General features: G+C 54.9%; 1 protein-coding gene across 1 annotated transcript in view; it reads right to left on the bottom strand.

The window, feature by feature from the left end:
* CACNA1B (calcium voltage-gated channel subunit alpha1 B) overlaps nt 1–23,047 on the bottom strand; it is a gene marked incomplete at its 5' end in the record, with an annotated part of 170,645 nt that overhangs the window by 92,943 nt on the left and 54,655 nt on the right. Inside the window, 7 exons of the mRNA XM_034663768.1 lie at nt 34–143; nt 2,995–3,062; nt 5,411–5,528; nt 13,702–13,774; nt 14,014–14,145; nt 16,387–16,499; nt 20,627–20,739. Coding sequence (XP_034519659.1) covers nt 34–143; nt 2,995–3,062; nt 5,411–5,528; nt 13,702–13,774; nt 14,014–14,145; nt 16,387–16,499; nt 20,627–20,739 — 727 coding nt within the window. The remainder of the gene's footprint in view (nt 1–33; nt 144–2,994; nt 3,063–5,410; nt 5,529–13,701; nt 13,775–14,013; nt 14,146–16,386; nt 16,500–20,626; nt 20,740–23,047) is intronic.

The raw sequence follows: 23,047 nt of genomic DNA, 5'->3' as shown, positions 1-23,047 counted from the left end.
CGCCGCCCTGCAACCCGCCCCCAAGAGCCTTACGCAGCAGCAATGGAGATGTTCGCCGCGGACATGGGACTGACGTCAGCCACCTCTTTGGCTTTTTGCAGAGCAAGCTTCTGGTTGGCTGCTTCTTCCATCTCCTCTTCGTCCTGTTTGAACAGACAGAAGGCTGCAACTAGCCTTGGGAGTGCACGTCTACTCCAACGAATCAGTTCTTCCTCCCGTGGTCTCTGAGTCCTTCCTGCCCTCTGAAACCGCGGGCCAGGCAGTGGCTCCAGCCCTGAGCTCCGGTTCCACACAAGCTCTCTGGTGGCCTTCAGGGACCCCCTTCTCTACCTGCTGCTCAAGGCAACAGTCCCCAAGATTCTTGCCTCAACACCTCTTGCCATGGGCCATCTCCCAGGGTGCTCACAGCTGGTGACTTACACCCCACTTGTGAGCTCAGGCCACAGGGACCCAGCTGCTGCCTGCATGTTTGTCCCACAGCGTTTCCGACTTGGCGCAGTAAAAATGCAAACCCATCCCTCCTTCCCTCCCACCTGCTGCCCCTCCACCCCAGGAGAACATGTCCCACTTGAACAAAGTCAGCCTCTACCCCAGAGCTGTGAGCAAAGGCAAGGGGCAGGTCTTTGTTCCCTGAGGCTAGGTCCCGGCCCAGCATTGGTCACAGGAATTGTCACCAGGAGTGGGTCTAGCAGGGCCACCTCCTAACCTTTGAGCTTTTCCTACTTGGACCCATCAGGTCACATGTGTCTACCTGTCCCCAGCTGTAACTGTAAAAAGTCCCTCCCTGTGTCCACCTGGATAGCCATTTGCAGTGCCTGTGCTCCCTTCACCACCGAGTTCCTGAGGAGGGCCCCACAGCTCTCTGACACATGTGCAGATATCCTGCCCTGCCTCTGCCTTCTATGCGAAGGGGAGTGGACATCTGGGCAGACCCTCTGGCCCTGACCCCTGTCACTTGGCAAACCCAAAAGGCTCTGCTCCTGGGATCTGGATGAAAAGCCCTGGGCTGAGCCCATGGGCTCATGGAGGGAAACTAAGGCCTCCATGTCATCCAGCTAGACTGCCGAGACCTCCATTCTTTCCCCAAAATCCCCAATCCTGAGCCCACCTGGCTTCCATGGAAGGTGACATTCCCAATGTGGCCCAAAATGTCCTTAAATCTTCCCCTAGAGGTCCCCAAATAGCAAAAACTAAGACCCCTGTTAGCTGCCCGCAGATTTCCCACCATAGTGCAAACGTCTTCAAGCTTCAGGCCCAAGAGAGCAGGCAAGCTCGATCTAGCACAGAACACCCCTGTCAAGGTCCTTCGGGCTGTGGACGCCGTCCCGGTCGACAGCTCTCCAGGGCAGAGGGTGAGCTTCTGCAAACAAACTCCACTGACTTCATTCCCACTTTGAAAAGGACGTGATGCCGTAACACATTGTGCAAACGTAAAGGAAGGACAGCCGGCCCAGGAAACGCCCGACAGCCTGACACAGCTAGGCCTCCACCTGCTCCGACTTCCAAGTTAAGGGAATTCCCGAATCAGGGCGGTTGGCCCAAAGGGGCCACCGCACAGGCTGTCTGTGCATGGAGACGGGGCCCCAAGGACATCGCTTCCCTGGTGTGTCCTCACCCATAGCCCAACTTGAATAGACAGTGAGAACTTCAAGTTCAAGCCCACCCTGCCCCAAGACAGTTGGTGCCCAGACCATCAATGTTCCTGGGCACCCCCAGCTCGCGCGGTCCCAGAAATCCTGACAACAAGAGGTGTTCTGTGGACGTAGGGTTCCCCACCCCCCGCCCCAGCAGCCCAGCCAGGAGCAAGAACAATCACTCTCCAGCCACTCCTAGAGGGCAAAGCCCAGTCTTGGCCCTGGCTGACATAGAAATGAGCAAGCCAGTGGGACTTCCAGGTCCTCAGAAGGCAGCGGCCAGAGCAAGGGAGCCATCTATACACACAGGAACCACCACAGCCCAGGCCTGGGCCGGGGGAAGAGGAAGTCTGAGCAGCAGCAAAGGAAGACACACGAATAGGCCTGCCTCCACCTGGAGCAGTCCTTCCAGAAAGCAGGGTGGGAGCAGCGGGGCGTGCACGGCCAGAAGCACCAGGGCAGAGCTGCCCCTGTGCTGACTGCAGACGCGTCCTGCACCTGCCTTCCTCAGGCAAGGCCTGAATCAGGCTCAGCCCCAGAACAGACACGGCGTTGAGAGTCGGGACATGCTAGACGGTAAGGGCTGGAATGCACCAGGCACACACGGGGATGTGCATAGGCATGCACACGGAGAGGTGCTCACACAGGCCACATGCTCAGCCAAGACAGCAAACACACGGGGCTTCTGCTGCAGGTGGTCTGACCAGGCAAAGGGGACCCTCCACACTAGGAGCCAGGGTTTATCAAAGCACAAGCCTGAGGCCAAAGCAGCAGGAGACCCAGCTGCACCGTCCATGGCTGAGGGTGAAGGTGACCAGGCAGGGGGCTGTGTCATCGGGAAGGAAACCACAGGGGAAGACGTGTATAATCACGTCCCCCACCAGGCTCCAGGATGAGAGATGACTACTAGAGGCCGCCCACTGGGCACTGCCACGAGAAAAGGCTGCCCTGCTGAGGCACAGACAAGCCGACAAGGGGGAGCCGCTGTTCCTCCAGGCGCCAGCCAGGCCCGGCATCTGAGGACGGAACTGCCCAGCGACCGCCCGAGCTCAGCCGTGCACACTCAAGCCTGACCACAGGGGCCCCTCACCGCCCAGGGACGAGCACAGGGAATCCCACCTCCCTCTAGCTCCCTTCGGCCGCCCTTCCCGGCGGGGCGTCTCCCACGCTTCCTCCATATCATCCGCCACACCCGAGTGGCACCTTGAGAGGACCCCCCCAGACAGCGGTCACATGAGTCTCTAACCTTGGCCTGGCCCTCTTCACGGCTCTCTGGACTCATGCAGAGCGACACCGCCTGCCGCCCACACCCCCGCCCTCTGCTCTTCCTGGGCTGCCGGCGGTGTCCCTACGCACGTACCTTGGTCAGCTCCTGAGCGTTGGCGAGGTTGTCCACGGCGATGGCCAGGAAGACATTCAGCAGAGTGTCTGGTTGGCTCCAGCTAAGGAAGGGAACCCTTCTGCCCCCACCCTCCGTCTCCCACAGTCATACCCCAGCATCCCCCATGGAGAACTGGGCCCCATCTCCCCAGCTCCTGACTAGCCTTCAGCCTCCTTCCCTGGGTGGCCACATACCCCTCAAGCCCCCTTGCCCCTCTCACCCCTCTCACACCCCAGACCCAGCCTAGCCCAACTGCCGGGGCTGCTGCCTCTCTGCACAGCCAGCCATTTCTCCAGCTCAGGCCACTGACCTGAGTCCCTTCGAGTTTCCCGGGGCTAGAGCCGCCTCTTCCCACAAGCTCCTCTCCTGGGCACCTCAGAACAGCACCTCCCCAGAACCATCCCCTCCCCGCACTCTGCGCTGCTCCCGCAGACCCGGGCCCTCCCCAGTCATCTCATTCCTTGGCGGTGCTGACATGTGGAGCCAGGTCGCCCTCTGTTGTGGGGGCTGAGCGGCAGCCCTGGCCTCTGCCCAGCATCTGGGTGCACCAGCACCTTCTCCTCAAGGCAGCCAAACCCTCTCAGACATTGCCAGTGTCCTCTGGGGCCAACGTCACCCCAGTCAGAACCCTAGAACTGCACTCTTTAACCACAGGCCTGGGGATTCACCCCCGTTCCCCAAGCCAGGCTGTAGCTGTTCCTGCCAGGGCAAGGCCTGAGCAGCAGCGGGCTTTGTTTGAGGCCGACACCGATGACCGTTGCCGGTCGGGACCCAGTCTGGCAGGGAGATGACCCCGAGACTCAAGGCCAGCCACCTGCCAGGGAACCTCCTCATAGGCAAGGCTGCTTGGGGCTCCAGCAGAGCCCAGAGGACAGGACACTGAGGCTGGGGGCCACTTGCCCACACTAACCACAGCCACGAGCACCTCAGAGGCCTTCCCACACCTGGAGAGCTCAGGGCCCAGCCAGAGAGATGCACAGAGGCAGAGGGAACGATTCCCATTGGCTAGCACGAGGCCTGACCACTGACACACCTGGCCTGACCGCGCAGGGTCAGAATAAGCTGGCAGGAGCTTCAGGCCCCTGCTCAGTCTCGGGGAGCGGCACCTCCTTCTGGACAGCCGTTATTCCCCACCCCCACCCCCACCATTTGAGGTCAATGCAGGCCCCTCCTCTCTCCGACAACCTGGCTGCCACTTCCGGGTTTCCTGTCAGCCAGCCCCCAGTCCCACCACCCGCTACACAGTGAGACCAACACTGCCCCTCCGGAGCCCCCTGACCCCTCCTTCCTGGGGCTCCTGCTTAGCCCCCACAGAGGTGGGGCTCCCTGCCCTGCGGTCCAAGACCTGAACTACACAGGGCTGACAGAGGGCGTGGTCCCTCTGGGGCGAGTGGAGGCAGAGAACAAGGTCTGCAGGGTCACAGGTCACAGGCTGGCACGAGAGCCAGCAAGGTGGGGGCAAGGAGGGGCAAACAGGGTCGCGTGCCCAGGTGTGCCTCCAGGGAAATAAGGCAGAGCCGGCAGGTCAGTGTGGGAGAGGTCAACTCCCAGAGGTGCATGGCCCGCTCAGGTCTGTCTCCAGGCTCTGCGGGCTATTTACTGCAGCGGATCTCAAAGTGGGGTCCCCAGGCTGCAGCATCAGCACTCACAGGGGAGCATGTCAGCATCACGCCTGTGGGCTGCAACCTGAGCGTTAACCACCCCTGGGGGACTCTGGTGTACAGAACAGTTTGAGAACCTGAGTGCTCCTGCTCAGCCTGAACTGCCCTCCTGAGCAGTGCGGCCACGTTCACGCCTCGCCTCTCCTGGTCCTCAGCACCCCCCACGTCATGAGCCCTGCACCCTCCTCCTCCCAGGTGGCCTGCCTGAGGCAGAGCTGCCACCAAGCTGCTGGGCTCTCCCTGACCCCACAGGCCCACGCTCCCATCACGAGGGCCTGAAACTCAAGCCCAGCAGGCACCCACCACAGGAAACCTTGCTTCGTATTTCTCTAGAGGTATGATATTTCCAGCAGTGCCCAAATTTATTTACTGAGTTAAAGTGGGCAAACAAAACAAAGCAAAACAAAACCCATTGCCGTCAGCGTTCAAAGCCCATGTCTTCCCGTGGCAACCCTCCCGAGCCCGCCACTGACCGTGCCGTCCCCTCTGGGTACCGTACGTGCAACCTGCGCTTCCATCATCCTCGGCCCCACAGCCTCCGGACCCCCCAAGCTCAGGCTGCCTGGAGAATATTCACCACCCAGACTTAAGCCAGCTCCCCTGAGGGAGGGGCTGCACTGTTCACGAAACTTGATGAAAAGGCACGTCTCGTATCTGTCCTCCCGGGGGAAGAGGGAGAGGCAGGCCCAGACCAAGCACTAACCACACTGCACCCCAGCCCCAAAGAAGGATACAATTTCCAAACAGCGTCAGGACAATGAAGTAAAAGGAGGAGAACATGCCTTTGCTGACTCCACCTTGCGATTCGATCCCGTGATACATCACTGCGTTCCAGTCCTCTCCTGTTAGGATCTGTGGAGGGACAGCACCACAGGGCACGCCCGCATGGCCACCTTCACCCACATGTACACACATGAGCACGCTCAGGGCCAAGACACGGCTGCGCCCCAAGAGCCAACAGGCACACGTGCACACACACACAGGTTTCTAGATGATGGTGCTTCTAGAGGTCAAGGTGGCCCACGGTCCTTCAGAAAAACTTCCGGAAAGACATGGCTGCTGAGTTGGGTCAGTCCTCGAAAGATGAATATGTTCTAGGTTTTTGGCCCAAAATGGAAGGGAGTGCCAAGCCAAAGGAAAAGGTGAGCAAAGGCGAGGAGGAGAACTGTAGCAATGAGCTGGAGAAATGGGGCCAGGCAGGGGAGGCAGAACTCCGCACTCCCAGAGCTGCCTAGGACATGATGTTACAGTCTAGGAGACAGTGGGTCCAGCAGAGAGGGTGGCTAACTGCAATCCTTGCCCCATTGGGAAACATGTCTCTCTTTGCTACTGTATTTTTGGAAAAGTACAAGAGGAGGACGTCACAGACATTCATGTGTCCGCCAATCAAAATGGACACTGCTCACGTTTGTCCCATTTGCATCAGGTCCCACTGCCCGTGATCACTCCCGACAGACGACCCCAATCACACCTGGTGAGGAACCATGTCAGTAGAGTTCCACTCACACAACACACAGGTATCTGTAAACAAAATACACCACGCGTGTTTTAAACACTCACAGGAAGGCATCAGACCACACACACCCTTCTTCAGCTTGCTCTCTTCACTCAGTACCGTATCGTTGAAGTCTATCCACACGAGGCACACAAACCCACTTAAGCCTGTCCCCCACCACACAGTATCCCTTCAGGCCATCCACCCACACGCCTCCTGGCTGGCACCTTCCTTCTTCCCGGGGTTTCGCTACCGAGTCTCACTGCGCACCTGAAGGTCTGCCCACAGCTGGGATGGCCAGGCAGCATCTGACTTTACACCCTGACTTCACGAGAGGCTTCCAACGGGCTCACCGCAGGTGCTCCCGCCCAAGGAGTGAGGGCCAGCTGGCCAGGTGGGGGCCTCTGGGGCCTCTTCGACCGCCTCGCATTCTGGGGGCTTCGTCTTCCTCGCCCTGACTGTGAGACTTCGTGCGTGTTCTGGCGCATTCTCGCCCCGTCTGCAGGGACCACTGGAAGTGCTCACAGCTGGCTTCTGGTGTATGACAAAGTGCCATGCGTCGAAGAATTCCTCTCCATTAGAAGGCAATAAAAATATTCTTCTGTATTTTCTTCAAACCATTTTAAAGTTTGGTTTTTCAGTTAGGTTTTTGATCCGACTGGAGTTTGTGGTTATTGTTCTGTGTATGCACAGGGGTGAAGATCGACTTTTTTCCCCAGTGGAAAGCCAGTTTCCACAGACCGACTTTACAATATCTTGTACCCATCCTCTTCCTACGGCCAGCTTCCTACCTAGCCTGGCCACGTTTCTGCCTTCTCTGGTCTGTTCTTCCGTGTTTGGTCTTCATACCTCACAGTCCTCCCATTGCAGCTTCGTAGAAACTCTTGACACATGGTGAGGCAACCCCCTCCTTCCTGCATCGTCTTGGCGATTCTTGGACGTTGACCCTTCCACATTATCAATATGCTGAATTCCAAGAGATTAAATTAGGAGAACAGACGCCTTTACCACTTCCAGGCCTCCCCGTTATAAATACACCCCCTGTGTCCCCAGATGTGTGATAACAAGTCACAATTCCATGTACAAGTCTCGCACACTGTTTGTAGATTTCTGGGCGCCTTATAGCTTTTATTGCCTCTGGAATGAAATAGTTCGTTTTAATTGAATTTTCTAATCGAATCATTAGGTCATAGGAAGGTTACATTTTTTGTATGTTGATCTTGTGTTCGGCAGCACAAGTGAATTTTATGCACTTGGTAGGACTCACCTTACACCTGCCAGGCCCAGGGCAGCAAAAGAGCTGTACAGATCCCTTGTCTTTAATGGTAAGAAAGCTGTCCTGGTTTTAATTTCTTCTTGAGCTAATTTATGTGTTTGAGATTTTCCTATAAAAGTGCATGTTTCATTTTAGTTTTCAAATCTCTGGCCATAATATTCTTCGGGATTTAAAACAATCTCTTCCTTTCCTGCAGATACGCCCCCCTTCCAGGCTACACTTTTCATCTGTGCTTTTTGTCTTGGCCGGTCTTGCTGAGATGCTGTCTACTATATTAGACTTCCTGAGAGCAAGCTTTTTATGATTTTGTTGTCCTGGTGTTTTAGTTTTATGTCACTAATGTCTGCTTATTAACCATTTCTTCCTGCTTTCAGTTTTTCTTTGGTTTACCTCTTCTCTTTTCTAGGTTTTTAAGACAAGTACATCACCAGTTTATTTCCAGTCTTTCTTTCATTTTGACGGTTGCATTTAGGGTTATAAATTCTCCTCTAAGCACTGCTTCCATCTCAGTCCATAAGTTTTGATGTCATTACTCACCTCTAAGTGTTTTGTAAAGTCTGTTGTGATGTCTTATTTACCTCGGTCCTTCAGCTTTCAAATCTGGGGAAGGTTTTAAATAACTTTTTACACATGGTTTGTTTATTTACGTTACATCAAAAATGTGCTCGATAGGGTGACAATTCTTCAATATGTGTAAGAATTTCCTGGGTGACTTAACAAGTGCTCCGTTTCCGTGAATGTCCTATGTGTCCCAAGTGATGACTGTTTTGTTTGCTCTCAGGCGGGTGCAGAGTTCCGTAGACCTCAGCCTTCTCCTATGGTTTGGTAGAAATGTATTACAAAGCTCTTGTAAGATGTGGACGTCCGTGTGCTTCTGTCAGTTGCTGCTCCGTATATTTTTAGGCCATGTTGTTAGGGTCATGTAGGGTCATGACTGCTGCCTTCTTTTTGTTGTTACATAACATACTTTATTTTTACGGAAGCTTTTCCCCCTTCACTTGTATTTTGGCTGATGTTAATATTATTTCAGCATTCTTTTTGATGATTTCTACTTAGTTTATCTTTTTGTATCCTTTGATTTTTTAAGTTATGTACTATATCAAACAATCAGAAAAGAGTGATGAATAATTTTTAACAACCCTCTGTGTACCCACTACCTGGCTTGAGAACCACAGCATTCAAAGGGAGGTGGCACCCCTTGAGCAGAACTCCTCCAGCCCACCTCCCAGCAGCACAGCACCCTGAATCCGGTGTTTATCATTCCCATGCAAGCTTTTATGTGGATGCCATAAATACTATTGTTTTGCATGTTTTCATCCTTATTTAAATAGTATCATATGTTGTGTATTCTGAATCTTACTCTTTTTTCGCCTAATATTATCTTTGTGAGATTTGTTCATGTTAACACATTTAATTCTAGGTCATTCATGTTCCTGCTGTACAGATAATACCACACTTTTCTTATCCATTCTTGAGACGATGGACATTTCTGGTGACTTCCAGTTTTTTTGGTATTATAAACAATGCTGCTATGATGTCTCACACGCATCTCCTTGTGCAATTGGGCAGGAGACTTTCAGAGCACAGACCCACAACAGGAACCACTTGTATGTGAGTTCTAGTTATTAGATTTTATGACATTTCTACTCACAGTGGTTCTACTAACCCCACCAATAGCATAAAGGAATCCCCATTTCTCCACATCTTCTCTAAAACTTGACATTAGATTTCTTAATTTCTGCTAAATTGACAGGTGGAGAGGTTGTCTCATGGTGGGTTTAATTTGCATCTCTAGCAACATTGGTAACAGTTCTTACAGGTTTATTCGTCAGCCCGACTTCCTCTCCTATGAGATGCTTGTTTACTCTCTGCCTTTCCCTATGACATTATTTGTCTTTTGTCTTTAATTTGTGGAAGTTCTTGATATGTCCTGGAAACAAACTCCTCAGTGGTTATTCTAATACTGTGGAAATGTCTTCTCCAAGTCTATAACTTTTTTAAAAACCTTTTCGCGGTGTCTTTTGATGCACAGAAATTTCTATTTTAGCAGTCAAATTTGTCAATATTTTCCTTTATGATCTGTGCTTCTTATCTCTTAAGAAGGATTTCCCTACCTTGAGTTAGTACCATTACACACCTGTACATCCTTCTAAAATTTCAGATTTGCTTTTCACATTGAGGTCTTAATCAGTCCAAACTGATTTCAAGTATGGAACAAAGTAGGAACCCAATTTCATGTTTTGCTCTACAGATAATCAAATTGTCCCATACCATCTCCAATCACAACACTTGAGTTTTCTGTGTATACAAATATTTTAGCTGTGAATATTCTTTCTTCCTTGTCAATCCTGAGAAACTGTGTTTCATATTTTCTTGTCCTACTGCACTAAGACCACTGATACCAGCATAATTTGCTAAGAGTTTTTACTTGAAAGGAGTGCTGGGTTTTATCATGTAATTTTATCTTTTTAGAAAAAATGTATTGTGCACATCTTCAGACATACACAGAGTGAACTGAATCCCCGTGTTCTTATCATCCAGCCTCCACAGTGAACAAATCTCCCAATCTTGTTTTTCCTGCCCTCTCACTCTGTGCCACGGACTTGCTGGAGTCACATGTTTTTTTCTGATCACATGTTTTTTTCCTTCCTTAATTGGCTATGATGAATTTTATCAATAGGCTTTCCAATATTAAGTCACCTTGCATTTCTAGAATAAACTCCAGTTGATCATAAAGATAATTTGTTAATTTATAAGCATATCTAGTTTGATTAGTCATTACTTCCCTTCTGTCTCTGTGTGTGTGATCATGACCTAAGACTCCTACTGACCCCCCCTTCTTCTTCACATGAATGTTCACCTTATCTTTTCTGAGGAACACAACGGGAAGAGCTCAGTCACTGACTCCCACCTGTGCAGGTAGGCCATGCAGCGTGGGCAGTTACTCTGCCTCGTTCTAACGTGAAGACCTTCTACGGAGCAGCACAAACCCCATTAGCATAACATAGGATGCATGTTTCCTGAGTAGCCATGTGTGACTTTACGCCCACCTCTATATGCACTGACAAAACTCCCCTTTCTGAATATTCATCTGAACCCTAGATCGAAGGAACCCACTTATCCCCATATGGGGAGTCATGGCTTTGGAAGTTATTCCCTGTGATCTCCTTATTTACTGCAAATAAAAGTTTCCCTATGGACTCTGGGAAACAAACTGAGGGCTTCAGAGGGGAGGGGGGTGGGGGAATGGGATAGACCGGTGATGGGTATTAAGGAGGGTACGTATTGCATGGTGCACTGGGTTTTATACGCAAGTAATGAATCATGGAACTTTATATCAAAAACTAGGGATGTACTGTATGGTGACTAACATAATATAATAAAAAATATTATTATAAAAAATTAAAAATAAAAAAAAATTAAAGTTTCCACTGTGCGACAATCCTCCCCCNTCAAAAACTAGGGATGTACTGTATGGTGACTAACATAATATAATAAAAAATATTATTATAAAAAATAAAAAATTAAAAAAAATTAAAGTTTCCACTGTGCGACAATCCTCCCCTGCACCAAGCAGCGGACTCATATTAGTTCGGTTATGGGTTTTTTTTATCAAGGTTATTCTAGTCTCATAAAGCAAGCCAGGTACCTTCTTTTTGTTTTCTCTGGAGTCATCTACATAAAATTGGAATAATGTCTTTATTAAATCTTAGTAGAATTCACTCATAAAATTATCAGAACATGGTGGCTAGGGTAGGCAGATTTTTAATCATTCAATTTCTGGAATAGTTCAAGTCTTTAATTTCTTCTTGGGTTGGTGTAATATTATTTTTTTCTTCTAATTCATTGGCTTTACTAAATGTATGAACATCTGCGGTGCTTTCGGCAATCAGGAGCTGGTAACTGTCCACATTTGCATCTGAATGTGTCCAGTTTGCCCTTGTACTTGAACCTCTGGGTTGTCTAGGTTGGCAGGCTTTCAAAGTTCCCTCCCTGACCCTCTTGCCATCAGACTGTCATTCTTCCGTGGAGAATCTCTTTCTAGAGTTGTTTTTAAGATTTTCTCTTTATCACAACACATCTAGGTTTGACATTACTTGTGCTCATCCTGCTTGACCATCCGAGCACACACCCTCAGACTCGCCCGGAACAGTGCTGGCATCCTCTCTCTCACCCGACACGGGAGCTTCACCCCCAAGTTCCTCCACGTCTTCCAGCTCACCCACCCTTTCTTAGGTCGTGTCCAGGGTGTAGTTTACACTTTACTTTTCTATTTAAATAGCAATATTTTTCATTCCTAGGATTTCTACTTAGTTCTTTTTCATGTTAACCTATCCTTGGTTCTCAGGTACTTTTCTTTCGTAATTTTGTGTTCTGTGCTACAAATTCTTCCTCGAGCACTGTGTAGATTCCAAGCACGTTTGGTGCACAGTCACCTGCATTTGCTGTCCTATTCCCATTTCTTTGGGAGTGAGCTCACCTTCCGACTGCAGACGTTGTTGGCCCTCTTCAGTGGGGTCAGCTTCACCAAGCCTCAGTCTGCATGGTCACCATGAGCAGACCTGATGTTGTTTTCTTCCTGGTCACACACTTGCCCTACCCCCTCCAGCCCCATTCAGAAGCAAGAGCGAGCTCCCATCCTGGGGTCTCAAGCCCCGGCCCAGCACCACCCACGGAAGGTGCAGGCCTGGCCTGGCCAGCCATCTGACCTTGCAACCGCCTCGGCTTCCTCCAGCCATAGTCGCCCTGTCTCATCTCTGCTCCTCTGCTCCTCGAAGGGCCATACACCTTCCCCAGCACCAAGTCAGGCAGGCCGCACATGGATGCTTCTGATGTCCAGCCTGCCTGCCGCACCCAGACCACATCCCAGGTGCCCGGCTCTCTGCACCTCTCCTCACTGTTCCATTTCCAGCCCACAGTTTGTTTTCGGCTTGGCTGGGTCCTTTTAATTTCTAGATGTATTTATTATCTTATTGCCATGTTCCAGAGCAGAGGGGGTCGGAGGTCCAAACCAGAGCATCATCTGACCAGAAGAACCATCATTTTCCTCCAACTTTGACTTCCCCTCTGTCCCACACCACCACCATTAACCAACCACATTCCACTCCTTTCCTGCAACAAACGGAACAAAGCAGAGCTCTGTCAATCATGTCACCTCCCTGCTTTGTGAGCCTCCGAGACAGCTCCTGCTGGGCCAAGCCTCTGAGCCCGGCCCGGAAGGCCCATCCAACCTGACTTCTGCCAGCCCCAGTCCTTCTGCCACAAACCCTATGCCTTCGCTGCCCTGACTCGGCTCACCTTCCTACTGTGGTATCTGGAACACATTCCCGCCGAGTCCCCTTGCCTGACTTTCAAGGTCCCGCAGGGCAGCCCTTGCGCCCCACAGCAGGAAGGGCTCCTTCCCATCAGGTCACACTGCACAGGAAAGGTCATGGCCACCCTCTGCTAGAGGCCCCAACTTGGAGACCAAGGGCAGCCCCAGGGGCCAGGGGGCTAAGCTGAGCCCCTGGGCCTGAGCGCACATGGCCTGGTGGGCTTCCCTAAGAGTCGTCCTGGGTAAAACAACAACCCACCCCAACCTGATCACCTGATCACCTGCGTCCAAGGATGCTTCGTAAGACAGAGACATTCGGCATTACCCTACCAGTGAGACCAGTCACGGGGGGCATCAGGGTGCTATAGCCCTGCAAGGGAGCAAACTGCTCAACCAAGGGAGTCTTCAAAGGGAACCCCTCCAAGAGGGCAGAGATCACCTGAGGGACAAGGTCTGCGTCACAGAGGACTCGGGCCGAGAGTCTCAGCTTCCCTCGGAGCCACATGTGGCAGGTGTGTTCTCCAGACACAAAAGAGAACTAAAGGACCACTGGGCCTGACAGACAGGGGGAGAAGCATGGGTAGCACTTTGTCGTTTTATTCTCAAATGGTAAAAAACAGCTGTGACACCAGATCCTAGGGGCTGGGAGAGAAGTTGGCGGCTTGACGCCCAGTGGCCACAGGACTGTTGAGTCCCCCAGGCAACTACACATGCTTCTTGGGACCCGGTTTCTCTCCAGACCCAGGCTCTAGACTTGGCAGAGTCCCAGGGACTGGAGACCTCCCTATGCTCATCTCCCACTTGTTCTCTTCTGTTTTCTGGAAAGTTCTGTATGAAATGTTGGCTGGCGGGGGCAAGCAGATGCTGACAGGGAAGGCTGCCTTCCCCATACCTGGAAAGCTGAGCAGGCCAGGAGTGTGCCAAGAGCCAGGAGTCTTACCTGGAAGACAGTGAGAATGGCCGCAGGGAAAGTGTCAAAATTCGTTGTCGGGGTCTCATCCTGAAAGTTGAACCTGAGGAAAACAAGAAGTCTTGGGAGGAGGCCGCCCCATCAGGAGCCAAGGGACCCGGCGCCTCGGCTTGCAACGCCGTCCCAGGCTGTGGGTGAGCTGTGTGCTCAGCGCCATTGTCACCCGGGGGACCCTCCAGGTGGAAGACAGGTGGAGGGGGCCTGGGCAGCATATCTGCTCTGAGCTCTGCCTCCCCAGTGGGGCCTCGAGCTTCATACGCCCCTCCCCCCGGGCCCACTTACTGTCCCCCGAACAGCTGCATGCCCAGCAGGGCGAAGACCACAATGAACAGGAACAGCAGGAAGAGGAGGCTGATGATGGACTTCATGGAGTTGAGCAGAGACACCACCAGGTTCCGCAAGGAGCTCCAGTACCTGTCGGGGTGGGGGTGGGGGGGTCTGTCCACACCCAGCTGCGCCCACACGGAGGCGCGTGCCGCGTGCTGACGCCACACTCCGGGGCTCTCACAGTCATTCCTGTGGCTTTCGAGACCTTCTAAACCCTACGGGCCCCACACCGGGAGGCCAGAGCACTTCTCTCAGAGTTCCAGACTCCTCCACTGGGGGCTCTGGGGGGCGGCGGAGACCCTGTGTCCATTGCTGGACTCACCCTCACCTCCCAAACCTGCCCCTGTCACTCTGCCTGGCGGAATGGCGCCCAATCCCTGTCCACCCCTCGACACCCGAACACCTTGCAGGTATCTCCACTCAGACCACAAGTGGAGAAGGAGCTGCAGCAGAATGTAGCCAGCCCCAACCCTGCATCCAGCAGGTCCTCAGTGCTGTGATGGGTGACGTATAACCCGGTGCGAATGCCCCTCTCACCAAGGGCCCAGGACACAGCATGGATTGGGGGGGGGCAGTGCTGCGAGACCATTTCCCTGGCATCCCACAATGCCCACCCCTCCATCACACGCTTCAAATGCTCCTGGAGGTCAGAGACCATGTCTCTGGGCATGTCTCATGCAACTGGACCCAATGACACACAGGCCCCACTAAAGTCTGTGGTGTGGACAGCTCACTCTCTGGGTGACTGTGTCTCGAGAGCGCCTCCCCAGAAGAGGCAGGGGCACACGGCTTTCCCTCCAGCCACCTCAGGACACACTACACACCTCTGTGTCTCTGTCTGGGTGTCCTATCACCCTGGAAACGTGGGAGTGGCAGGACAGACAGCAGTCACTGTGCATCCCTGGGCCCTCAAATCCTGTCTTCCCGAGAGCCAGCGGCACAGAGGCTCACCTATCTTCCATGGATTCTCTTACAGTGCACTTGAGGGTTCATGGAAGATGGGCTGGAAAACTCTGGAAAAGCCAGTCCACCTCAGGACAGGGGCTGCCTGGCTTCTGGAAGGAAGCAGAGCCCGTAAGACACCAGGCCCCGCAACCAAGGGAAAGGCAGCTCTCGCGGTCAGGTCCCGGAGCCACGTGCCAGCATGGCATGGCAAAGCAACAGAGGCCTGAGCGCATGCCACACAAGACACGCAGCAGTGTGTGTGGACCAGCCAGACCAAAGTCGCGTCCCAAACTCGCCTGCAGCGACACCATCGTGTCCTCAAATGGTCTCAGATTTGGATTTAAAACAGACTGGAAAAGGCCAAAAGAACTGCCATCTACCCTGGGAAGATCAGTCGGGTTCTGAAAGGTCACTGGAGGGGTGACCTAGAGCCCAGGGCCTCCTGCACAGGCTCACTGTTGACAGTTCTGCAACTTGGGTCCTGCAGCTGTCATGGCCCAGGTTGCTGGGGAGACCGCATGGAAATCTGTGCTGGAGCATGCGTGGGCCAAACGAGCCCAAAATTCAGGGTAGGTGAGGTCCCTGCCGTGGTGCGTGTGTGGCCCCAGCTAAGACCAGCTGAGCGCAGAGCAGCCTTTGCTGTGGGTGAGACAGCGATGGGTGAGGTGCGCCCCTCTTCCCACCACTGGAACCCTGGCAGAGAGACCCAGCGCTCTCAGTCACTGCATCACACCTCCGCCCTGGGCCTCAGCCCCCTCGCAGACAAAACGGAGCAACTGGCTTCCAGGGTTACGTAAAGAACTAAGTGGAATAGAACTGAGAACACGGGCCTGTCACCGTCCTCTCGCCACGGCTTAAATAGGGCAGCGTCAGGCGCCGGGTGGAGAAAGCAGGCCTGGGAAGGGGAGCCACCAGGAACCAGCCGGCTCCGGTCAGATGGTCAGAGTCAGCGGAGGCCTCCCTCCCTCTCTGGGGGCGGGGCTGCCGGGTAGGTGGGCGGACTTGGGGCGGGATGATAAAAAAAAAAAAACACCTTCCATCTGAGAACTTCTTTTTTCTCTGTTAACTATGAAGCAAAGTAATCCTTTGAAGGCTGAAAGATGGACTGCTGGTTTCAAAAGCGGGGACAGTATGAAACTGTGGGAAGCAAGCTCACTAAGGAGCTAGGAATCCTGCTGGCAACTTTGAGGCCCATGGGGAACAACCCTGAGGATAGATTCGCCCCCAAGGGCGAGACAAGGTTATAACCGTCTTTTGTATTTAAACCAATTACAGACAGCTGAGTTCCAGGCGGGCACCGTGAATTCCTGGGAAGAGCCGCTGTGTGGGCCCGGCTCCCTGGGACCGGCATCCCCGCCCTCCCCGAGCGCACAGGTGACCTACTTCGTGACTTTGAAGATTCTCAGCAAACGCAGAGCCCGCAGCACGCTGATCCCGAAGGACGTTCCTGGCTTGATGGCCGCCCAGACCACTTCAAAGATGCTGCCCACGATGACCTGCGCGGGAGGCGGGGTCAGCCGCGGGCACGCACGCCGGGAGGCGGGGTCACAGCCGCGGGCACACACGCCCATCCCACGCCTGCCCGCCTGCCCGTCTGCCTGGGGCACCTCTGCATCACGCCGAGCTCCTGCAGCCTCGGGGAGCACATTCCAGCCCTGGGGCTCCCCTGCCCCAACACGCCCACCCTGGACACACACGGGGACACAGGATGTGGAGCGAGGCTGGGCCTACCGCTCTCCTGACCGACCAGCTGCAAATCAGATCGGCTTAACATCAGCGTCCTCCCACGGCACTGAGAAGCTGGTGACTGTGCCAGCACCAAGCCCCGGCCGTGACTGGAGACCCCTTTACAGTCCAGCGCGGGTCCATCGAGCCTCACGTCTGCGCTGGCAGGTGCCCCAGTTACAGGTCACCCAAACGCACAGCCATCCTCTGCATACTTCTCCACGCTGAACACAAAGGCATCGTTGAGAGAACGTCCGACGTCCTGCTAACTAACGTCCAGACAGCCCAACCGCGGCTCCCCAGGCAGCACCATGCACAGGCCAAGCTTGCCGCCATCTGTCCTTGGGGACCCTGAGCACCTCCACCATGTTCCACAACATGCACACAGCGTCCGGATGTCGTCTGGGGCTCTCATTTTCCTAAATCTACGTTCTTATTGTTGGCCTTCCAGCATCTGTCTTTCCTCAATCCTCAGAATTTGTTCCCATTCATTCATGATGCAGGTGGCCCCTGAGATGTCCCACAGTGGTCCCCACTACTTGGTAGCCCCGCCTTGTCCCTCAAGGGTGGGTTGGCCCTAGCGACTCACTTCTAGCCAACAGAATGGGACAGAAGGGATGGGCTGTCACCTCTGAGATTCAGTCATCAAGACAGGCTTCCTCCTCGGTGCTCTCAGCTCTGCTGCAGGTCCCCAGCCACCATGATGTAGGACACGAGGGAGCCTGGGGAGAGGCCCCCATGACCAGGGACTGAGGGCTGTGGGCCACGAGCAGGAGCTTGGGCGTGAGCTCCCCGCCCCCAAAGAGCCTGCAGTTACTACAGCCTTGGGGGAGACCGAGAGCTGGGGGCCCCCAGTTAAGTCCCACCTGACTCCCGACCCACTGACATGAGAGATAACAAAAGTTGGTTGGTTTAAGCCACCGAACTTTGGAGTAATTTGTTACACATCAAGAAAAACAATACACGTTTTGGAGACAGAAGTGGAGTGCTCTCCAATGTGGCAGTGGCTTTGGAGCCAGAGAAGGGGCATGGAACAGCATGTCCGTGAATGCCTACAATGCCCTAAACATGCTGTTCACGGGTTCTGGACAGTGAGGGAGTGCGGATGCTGCCCGTAGGGTCTGTAGGACAGTGGGCAGAAGCCCTGTTGTGTGCTGGCACGAAGTTCGGCCACACCATTGCCCACAGTTAATGTGAAGAGAAGCAGGTGTGCCACATGGACCGGGAGGTCTCGGAGATCTCCAGGCAGAGTCTGCAGGTGAGACCTGGGGTCCTCTGGCCGCCCATAGTGGGTGTGGGAAGAGGGAGAGGCAGAGGGAAGTGCTGTCAGCCAGGACCTGCCAGCTTTGGAAATGCTCTGCCTCTCCAGACAGCAAAGGATGCCAAGTTAGGAAATGGCACGGTCCACAGAGAAAGCCAAGGCACGGGGCAGGACCGTGACACTGCGGGAGCCCGGCCCTGTGGAGATGGCCTCGCATGTCAGCTCGATGAGCAGCAAGTCCTCCAGGGCACTGACGTGCGCTGGCCTCAGCCATCTCAGCACGGGCACCCCACGGGGAAAGGCCTGTTGCTTCAGTCTAGGTAGGGCTTTTGTCAAGGGGAATCCAGGAAGATTCACAACACACCCACAACACTGAAAGACTTCGCTATGCAGAAACATCACCAGCTTGGGTTGAAAGGGGCACAGACAGTACAAGACAAAAAACAGGCCTTTGGATTCCTCAAATTCTACTGGTAGGAAGCAGGCTGAGAGAACCGTCCAGCTGAAAGCACATGCTGTCTTTCCCAGAACAAGAAAGGTGATGCAGAGGCCAAAACCAAAAGCCCAAAGGGGTTCCCAGTCCTTAAGAACTAATCCAGGATCTCCAACTTCTCCCAACTGGATTCCTGAACTGCTATGGGCCAGTTGTGTTTCCCACTGTCCCCTCTGAACAGGAATGCCTACAGCAGTTCATCTATGCCCATCCCACCACCGTGCGGGTGACAACTTGTCTCTTTAGTTCCATGGGTCCACGGGTGGGGAGGGACTGAGCAGCTGTCCCTGAGCAGCTTGAACCATACCTGGGCCTGATTTGGATGAAGAGGCCCTGGACTCTGAAATGACGCTGTCATGGCAGGCGGCTGGGAAAGCGGGAGGACACGGGTGTCTTTTACATCAGGAAGGCTGTGGATCACCGGGGGCCAGAGCGTGGACTGTGGCAGGCAGCCTCTCAGACGGCCCCCAGTGACCCCTGCCTCCTGGGGTTCATGTCCCTGGGTAATATTTCCCATCCCTGTTAAACGCGGGCTGGGCCAAGTGACTCTCTCCTAACAGATATAATATGGCAAAACCGACAGGCCGTCTCTCTGAGGCTGGGTTTCTGTGGCTTCTGTCTTGGGTACTCTCAGTCCCTCTCTCAGATCACAAGCTGTCACATCGTGAGGACACTCAGGCAGCCTGGAGAGAGACCCACGTGACCGGGACTGAGGCCTGCCGCCAACCACATGAGTGAGCTCGGAAGCCAGTCTTCTGAGCCCCACCACCAGCCATGTGATGAGCGTGAAATCAAGCCTTGGAATGGCTGTGTCCCAGCTGTCGGCTTCACTGTGACCTCCTTGAGACCCCCTGGGCCTCAGGCACTTGGTTAAGCCAGGCCTGGACCCCTGAGCTATAGAAACTGTGAGACGGCACACACTTCTTTTACGCTGCTGAATTTTGGAATCGTCTGTTAGCTTATGTGCATCATTCCCATGTCCTGGGATCCAGTTAGTTCAAACCAGAAGCCAAGATTCTCTGAGCTCTCCTAACCTCTTCGGGTTCCCTCCGGCTGTGCGCACCACAGGCTTTCCTTGTCGCTAAGCAGGCAGGGGGCGAGAAGCCATGTCAGAAAGAACCGCAGGTGTGCGTGTCTCGGGGGCACCCTGGGCAGCACCGCCCCTCCTTCCCCACAGCGATCCGGCAGCGCTGCCCGGCGCAGACCCGCCACTCCAGGGCCAGAGCTCCCGGTTACACCGCGTCCCGCACAAAGCATCTGGGCAGCCTGGGGCCAATCGCACAACATCTCCAGGCACTTGTCTATGAAGCAGGGCAGTCGCGGACGCAATGTTCCGTAGACTCCACTGACAGAAAAAGTCAACGTCGCGCTGAATTTCGAGTTGAAGTTTTACTTCTACCTACATCCAGGCTCCCCCCCCCCGGCTCCTCAGGACTCTCCCTCGGGGCTGGCACTGGCCCTTCTCCTTCAGAGCCTGCCCTGGGTCAGAGCTCACCCCTGGGCTCTGGGCTCGGCATCAGGGAGCCGGCTCGTCCTCCACCGGCTGGGAAGCCTCTGCAACTTCCCGGGCTTTGTCCCAGGGAGTCTTGGGAACACCTGCCTTTGAGGCCTCCCTGACCTACATACGTTGGTGAAGGGACCCAGGCCAGGCCCACGAGGAGGGCTGGACCCTCGTGCCCTGTCAGGCCTCCCCTGAAGCCTGTGCCCAACCAGCCCAGAGCCAGATCTGCAGGACAGTGAGGGGTCAGGACCACAGCCCCCTTGAGCTCTGCTGGGGACACTGAGCCCTCTGCAGAACAGCAGCCCGTTTGAAAGATGGTTGCAGGCGCAGAGGGGGCCTTCAGCTGATCTGGACATTCTACGGACAGGGTCAGAGGTGGGAAGGAGGGTGTCCTGCAGCTGACACCCCCACAAGACAGGGCCTGACGAGGACGGGTCTCCCCTTTGTCAAAGGCCTCTCCCTGTCTCTAGGAAGCCTTCCTGTCCCACACAGGGTCCCAGTATGCTCAACGACCTGGGTCCTGCGGCACAGACCCCAGCACGTGCTGGGTACAGCACAGTGGGAGGGGACTGCGTGTTCTCTCAAGCGGGGTACAGCTGGACCTGCCTGGACCCCCGGCCGGCACCTGTCACGAGGCTCTTACCCCAAAGTCGAAGCAGTTGAATGAGGACCGGAAGTAGCTTCTGGGCCCCAGGCCGTACATCTTCAGGGACATCTCTGTGAGGAAGAGACCCAGGAAAACAAACTCTGCAAAGTCTAGGAGAAGCCGGAGAAGAGGGGGATTAGCTCTCGGCCTCCTCCTACCTGGCTCTGGCCCAGACTGGAGGACACCAGACCTCTGGGCCCTCCCAGGGTTGAGCCCTGCAGGCCTGGTCTGTGGCCCCTGAGCTCCGAAATCAGCTCAGGAGGAGAATAACGAATGGACTGGGATCGGGAGGGGCGCAGAGAGAGGCTTACTCCGCTCTGAAATGTGATGCCTGCCCGATGCCTACGGCCCAGGGACAGGCTCCATGGGAGGTGAGGTCCTGGGGCCACACAGCACTCCCCAGAGAATGGCCTCAGACCCACCCTTCCGCCTTCAGGCTTGCCCCCCGCCCCATGCTGTGAGCGCGGTGGAGACCCTCAGCCCCTCATCAGGATCAGCATGGGATCCGTGACGACTTCCCCGACAGCCGTCCTCAAAACATCACCATGTTTGGTCTTCACTTGTTCATGTGTTCGCCTGCCACCCGAGCACTGCCTGCCCCGGCCGGCACGAGGCTCCCAGAAGGCGCCAACGCTTGCCGCCCCCTCGCTCTAGGAGTCCCACAGCGGCTCCTGTGGGCACCTTCACCTTCCTGCAGGTGCCTCTCCTACCTAGGCCAGGGGTCTGGCCACTGGCTGCGCGGACCCTCAAGGGTCTCAGGACCAAAGCGAGGCCACACTGGAGCTGAGGGCCATGCTGGGAATTCCAGGCACACAGACAAGACACAGCCCCTAGCTCGAGCAACACACGCGGTCAGAGCGAGAAACAACAGGCGGCCTGGGAGCTACACAAAGCCGCGACAGCAAGAGATGCAGCCGGGCTCTGGCACTGGCCAAACCAGGAAGTGCAGACAGCAGAACCAGGTCGCTGTCTTTGATCCTCTCCCCAGGTGCTGACTGGAATCAGCTCGTTATTCTGTACAGGGGCCCAAAGGCACCATGGCCTCTGGCCCCAGAGCAGCAGGGGCCAGGAAAGCAGCTCAGAACTCAGGGCAGAGCCTGCCCCAGGGGGTCCAGGCCATGAGCAGGAATGGAGGGTAAGCTTCGGAGAGTCCAGTCACCAAAAAGTCACCAGCCCAGCCTTCTTGGGCCTCTGGCATCCAGACTGGTTGGGAAGCTGGACCTCAAGCAGCTCCTGATAAAACAGAGCACAGAAGAGGGGACCACACGGCTCTGCTTTCTTGCCCAGCTCTCCCCCAAGCACTACACCAAGAGACCCAGCAGCCTCAGTCAGGGGCAGGTGTACAGTAGCCCAGACTCTGCAGGAGCACAGACACCAGCCCCACGGCCCATACGGACACACAGTGATCTGCATGGCCCAAGGTCTCGGGTGGGGGAGCCCCTGCTATGGCTTGGCAGCAACTCACACAAGCCTGGCCTCTGAAGCCAGCCAAAAAGTCACCGAGGCACCCAAGCCAGGCATGGAATGAGGAATGAGAAGGCAAATCTGACTCCCTGGAGAAGCCAAGAAGCCAGCGTCCCAGGCAGAGGAACCCTCTCCAGCCAGGTGAATGACCGACACCTGGTCCTGCCTGTGCTGAGCAGCAGGCGCGAGGGGTGGTAGGCAGGCGGCGCCCTGCCCCCAAGTCCAGATCAGAATGCCCCAACAGCCTGCAAAGATCCAAGGCTCCTGGCCACCAAGTCCCAGAGCCCCTCCACTTGAGGTCAAAAAGGCACCTGCCCCTGCCCTGGGGCACCCCATGAGAAGAGCTCAGATCCTGAAGGAAGAGGCCACAATGATGGGACTTCCGGCCACCCACACACCAGACCTTGGAGCTACAGCTGCCCAACTCTGCTCCCAGGAGATCCAAGTGAGAGCAGGGCAAGGAGCCGGCACCAGAGCTGCCAATGTAAGACCTCCTCAGAGAAAGGGAGCGGCGCGAGACAGGAGTCCCCCAACGTCCCGCCTGCCCTTTCACTCTCCTGAGGAAGACACCCTCTCGGCTTCAGATGCTCAGCCTCCCCGCTGAGGCCAGAAAGGGTACCCATCCACTCACTCCTGAGCCATCCGAACAACGCACAGGCACTGGTGCTGATTCGAACGTGCAGAGGAGACAGAGCCGACCCTTCTCTCCAGGCACTGACACACCAAGGGGAGCAGACGCCGAGAATGTGAACAGTGTGCTGTATCATAATAACAGGACAGTGTGCTAGGGGAACACAGGGACAGAGGAGAGGGCGGTCAAGCCTGTCTTGTGAGGGGCCTCACAGAATGACGGAGCCCAACAGCCAGCTGCTTCCCTCCCCTCCCTCCTCACCAGTTAAGCTTCGTTCTCAGGGGTTCTGGTGGTGCACTGCGGGTGGGTCCTGGATGGAAAGT

This window comes from Ailuropoda melanoleuca, chromosome 7 (genome assembly GCF_002007445.2).
Source record: "Ailuropoda melanoleuca isolate Jingjing chromosome 7, ASM200744v2, whole genome shotgun sequence".
Taxonomy (NCBI): Eukaryota; Metazoa; Chordata; class Mammalia; order Carnivora; family Ursidae; genus Ailuropoda; species Ailuropoda melanoleuca.
The sequence above is the reverse complement of the archived record's forward strand: the minus strand, read 5'-3'. Positions and strand labels throughout refer to the sequence as shown.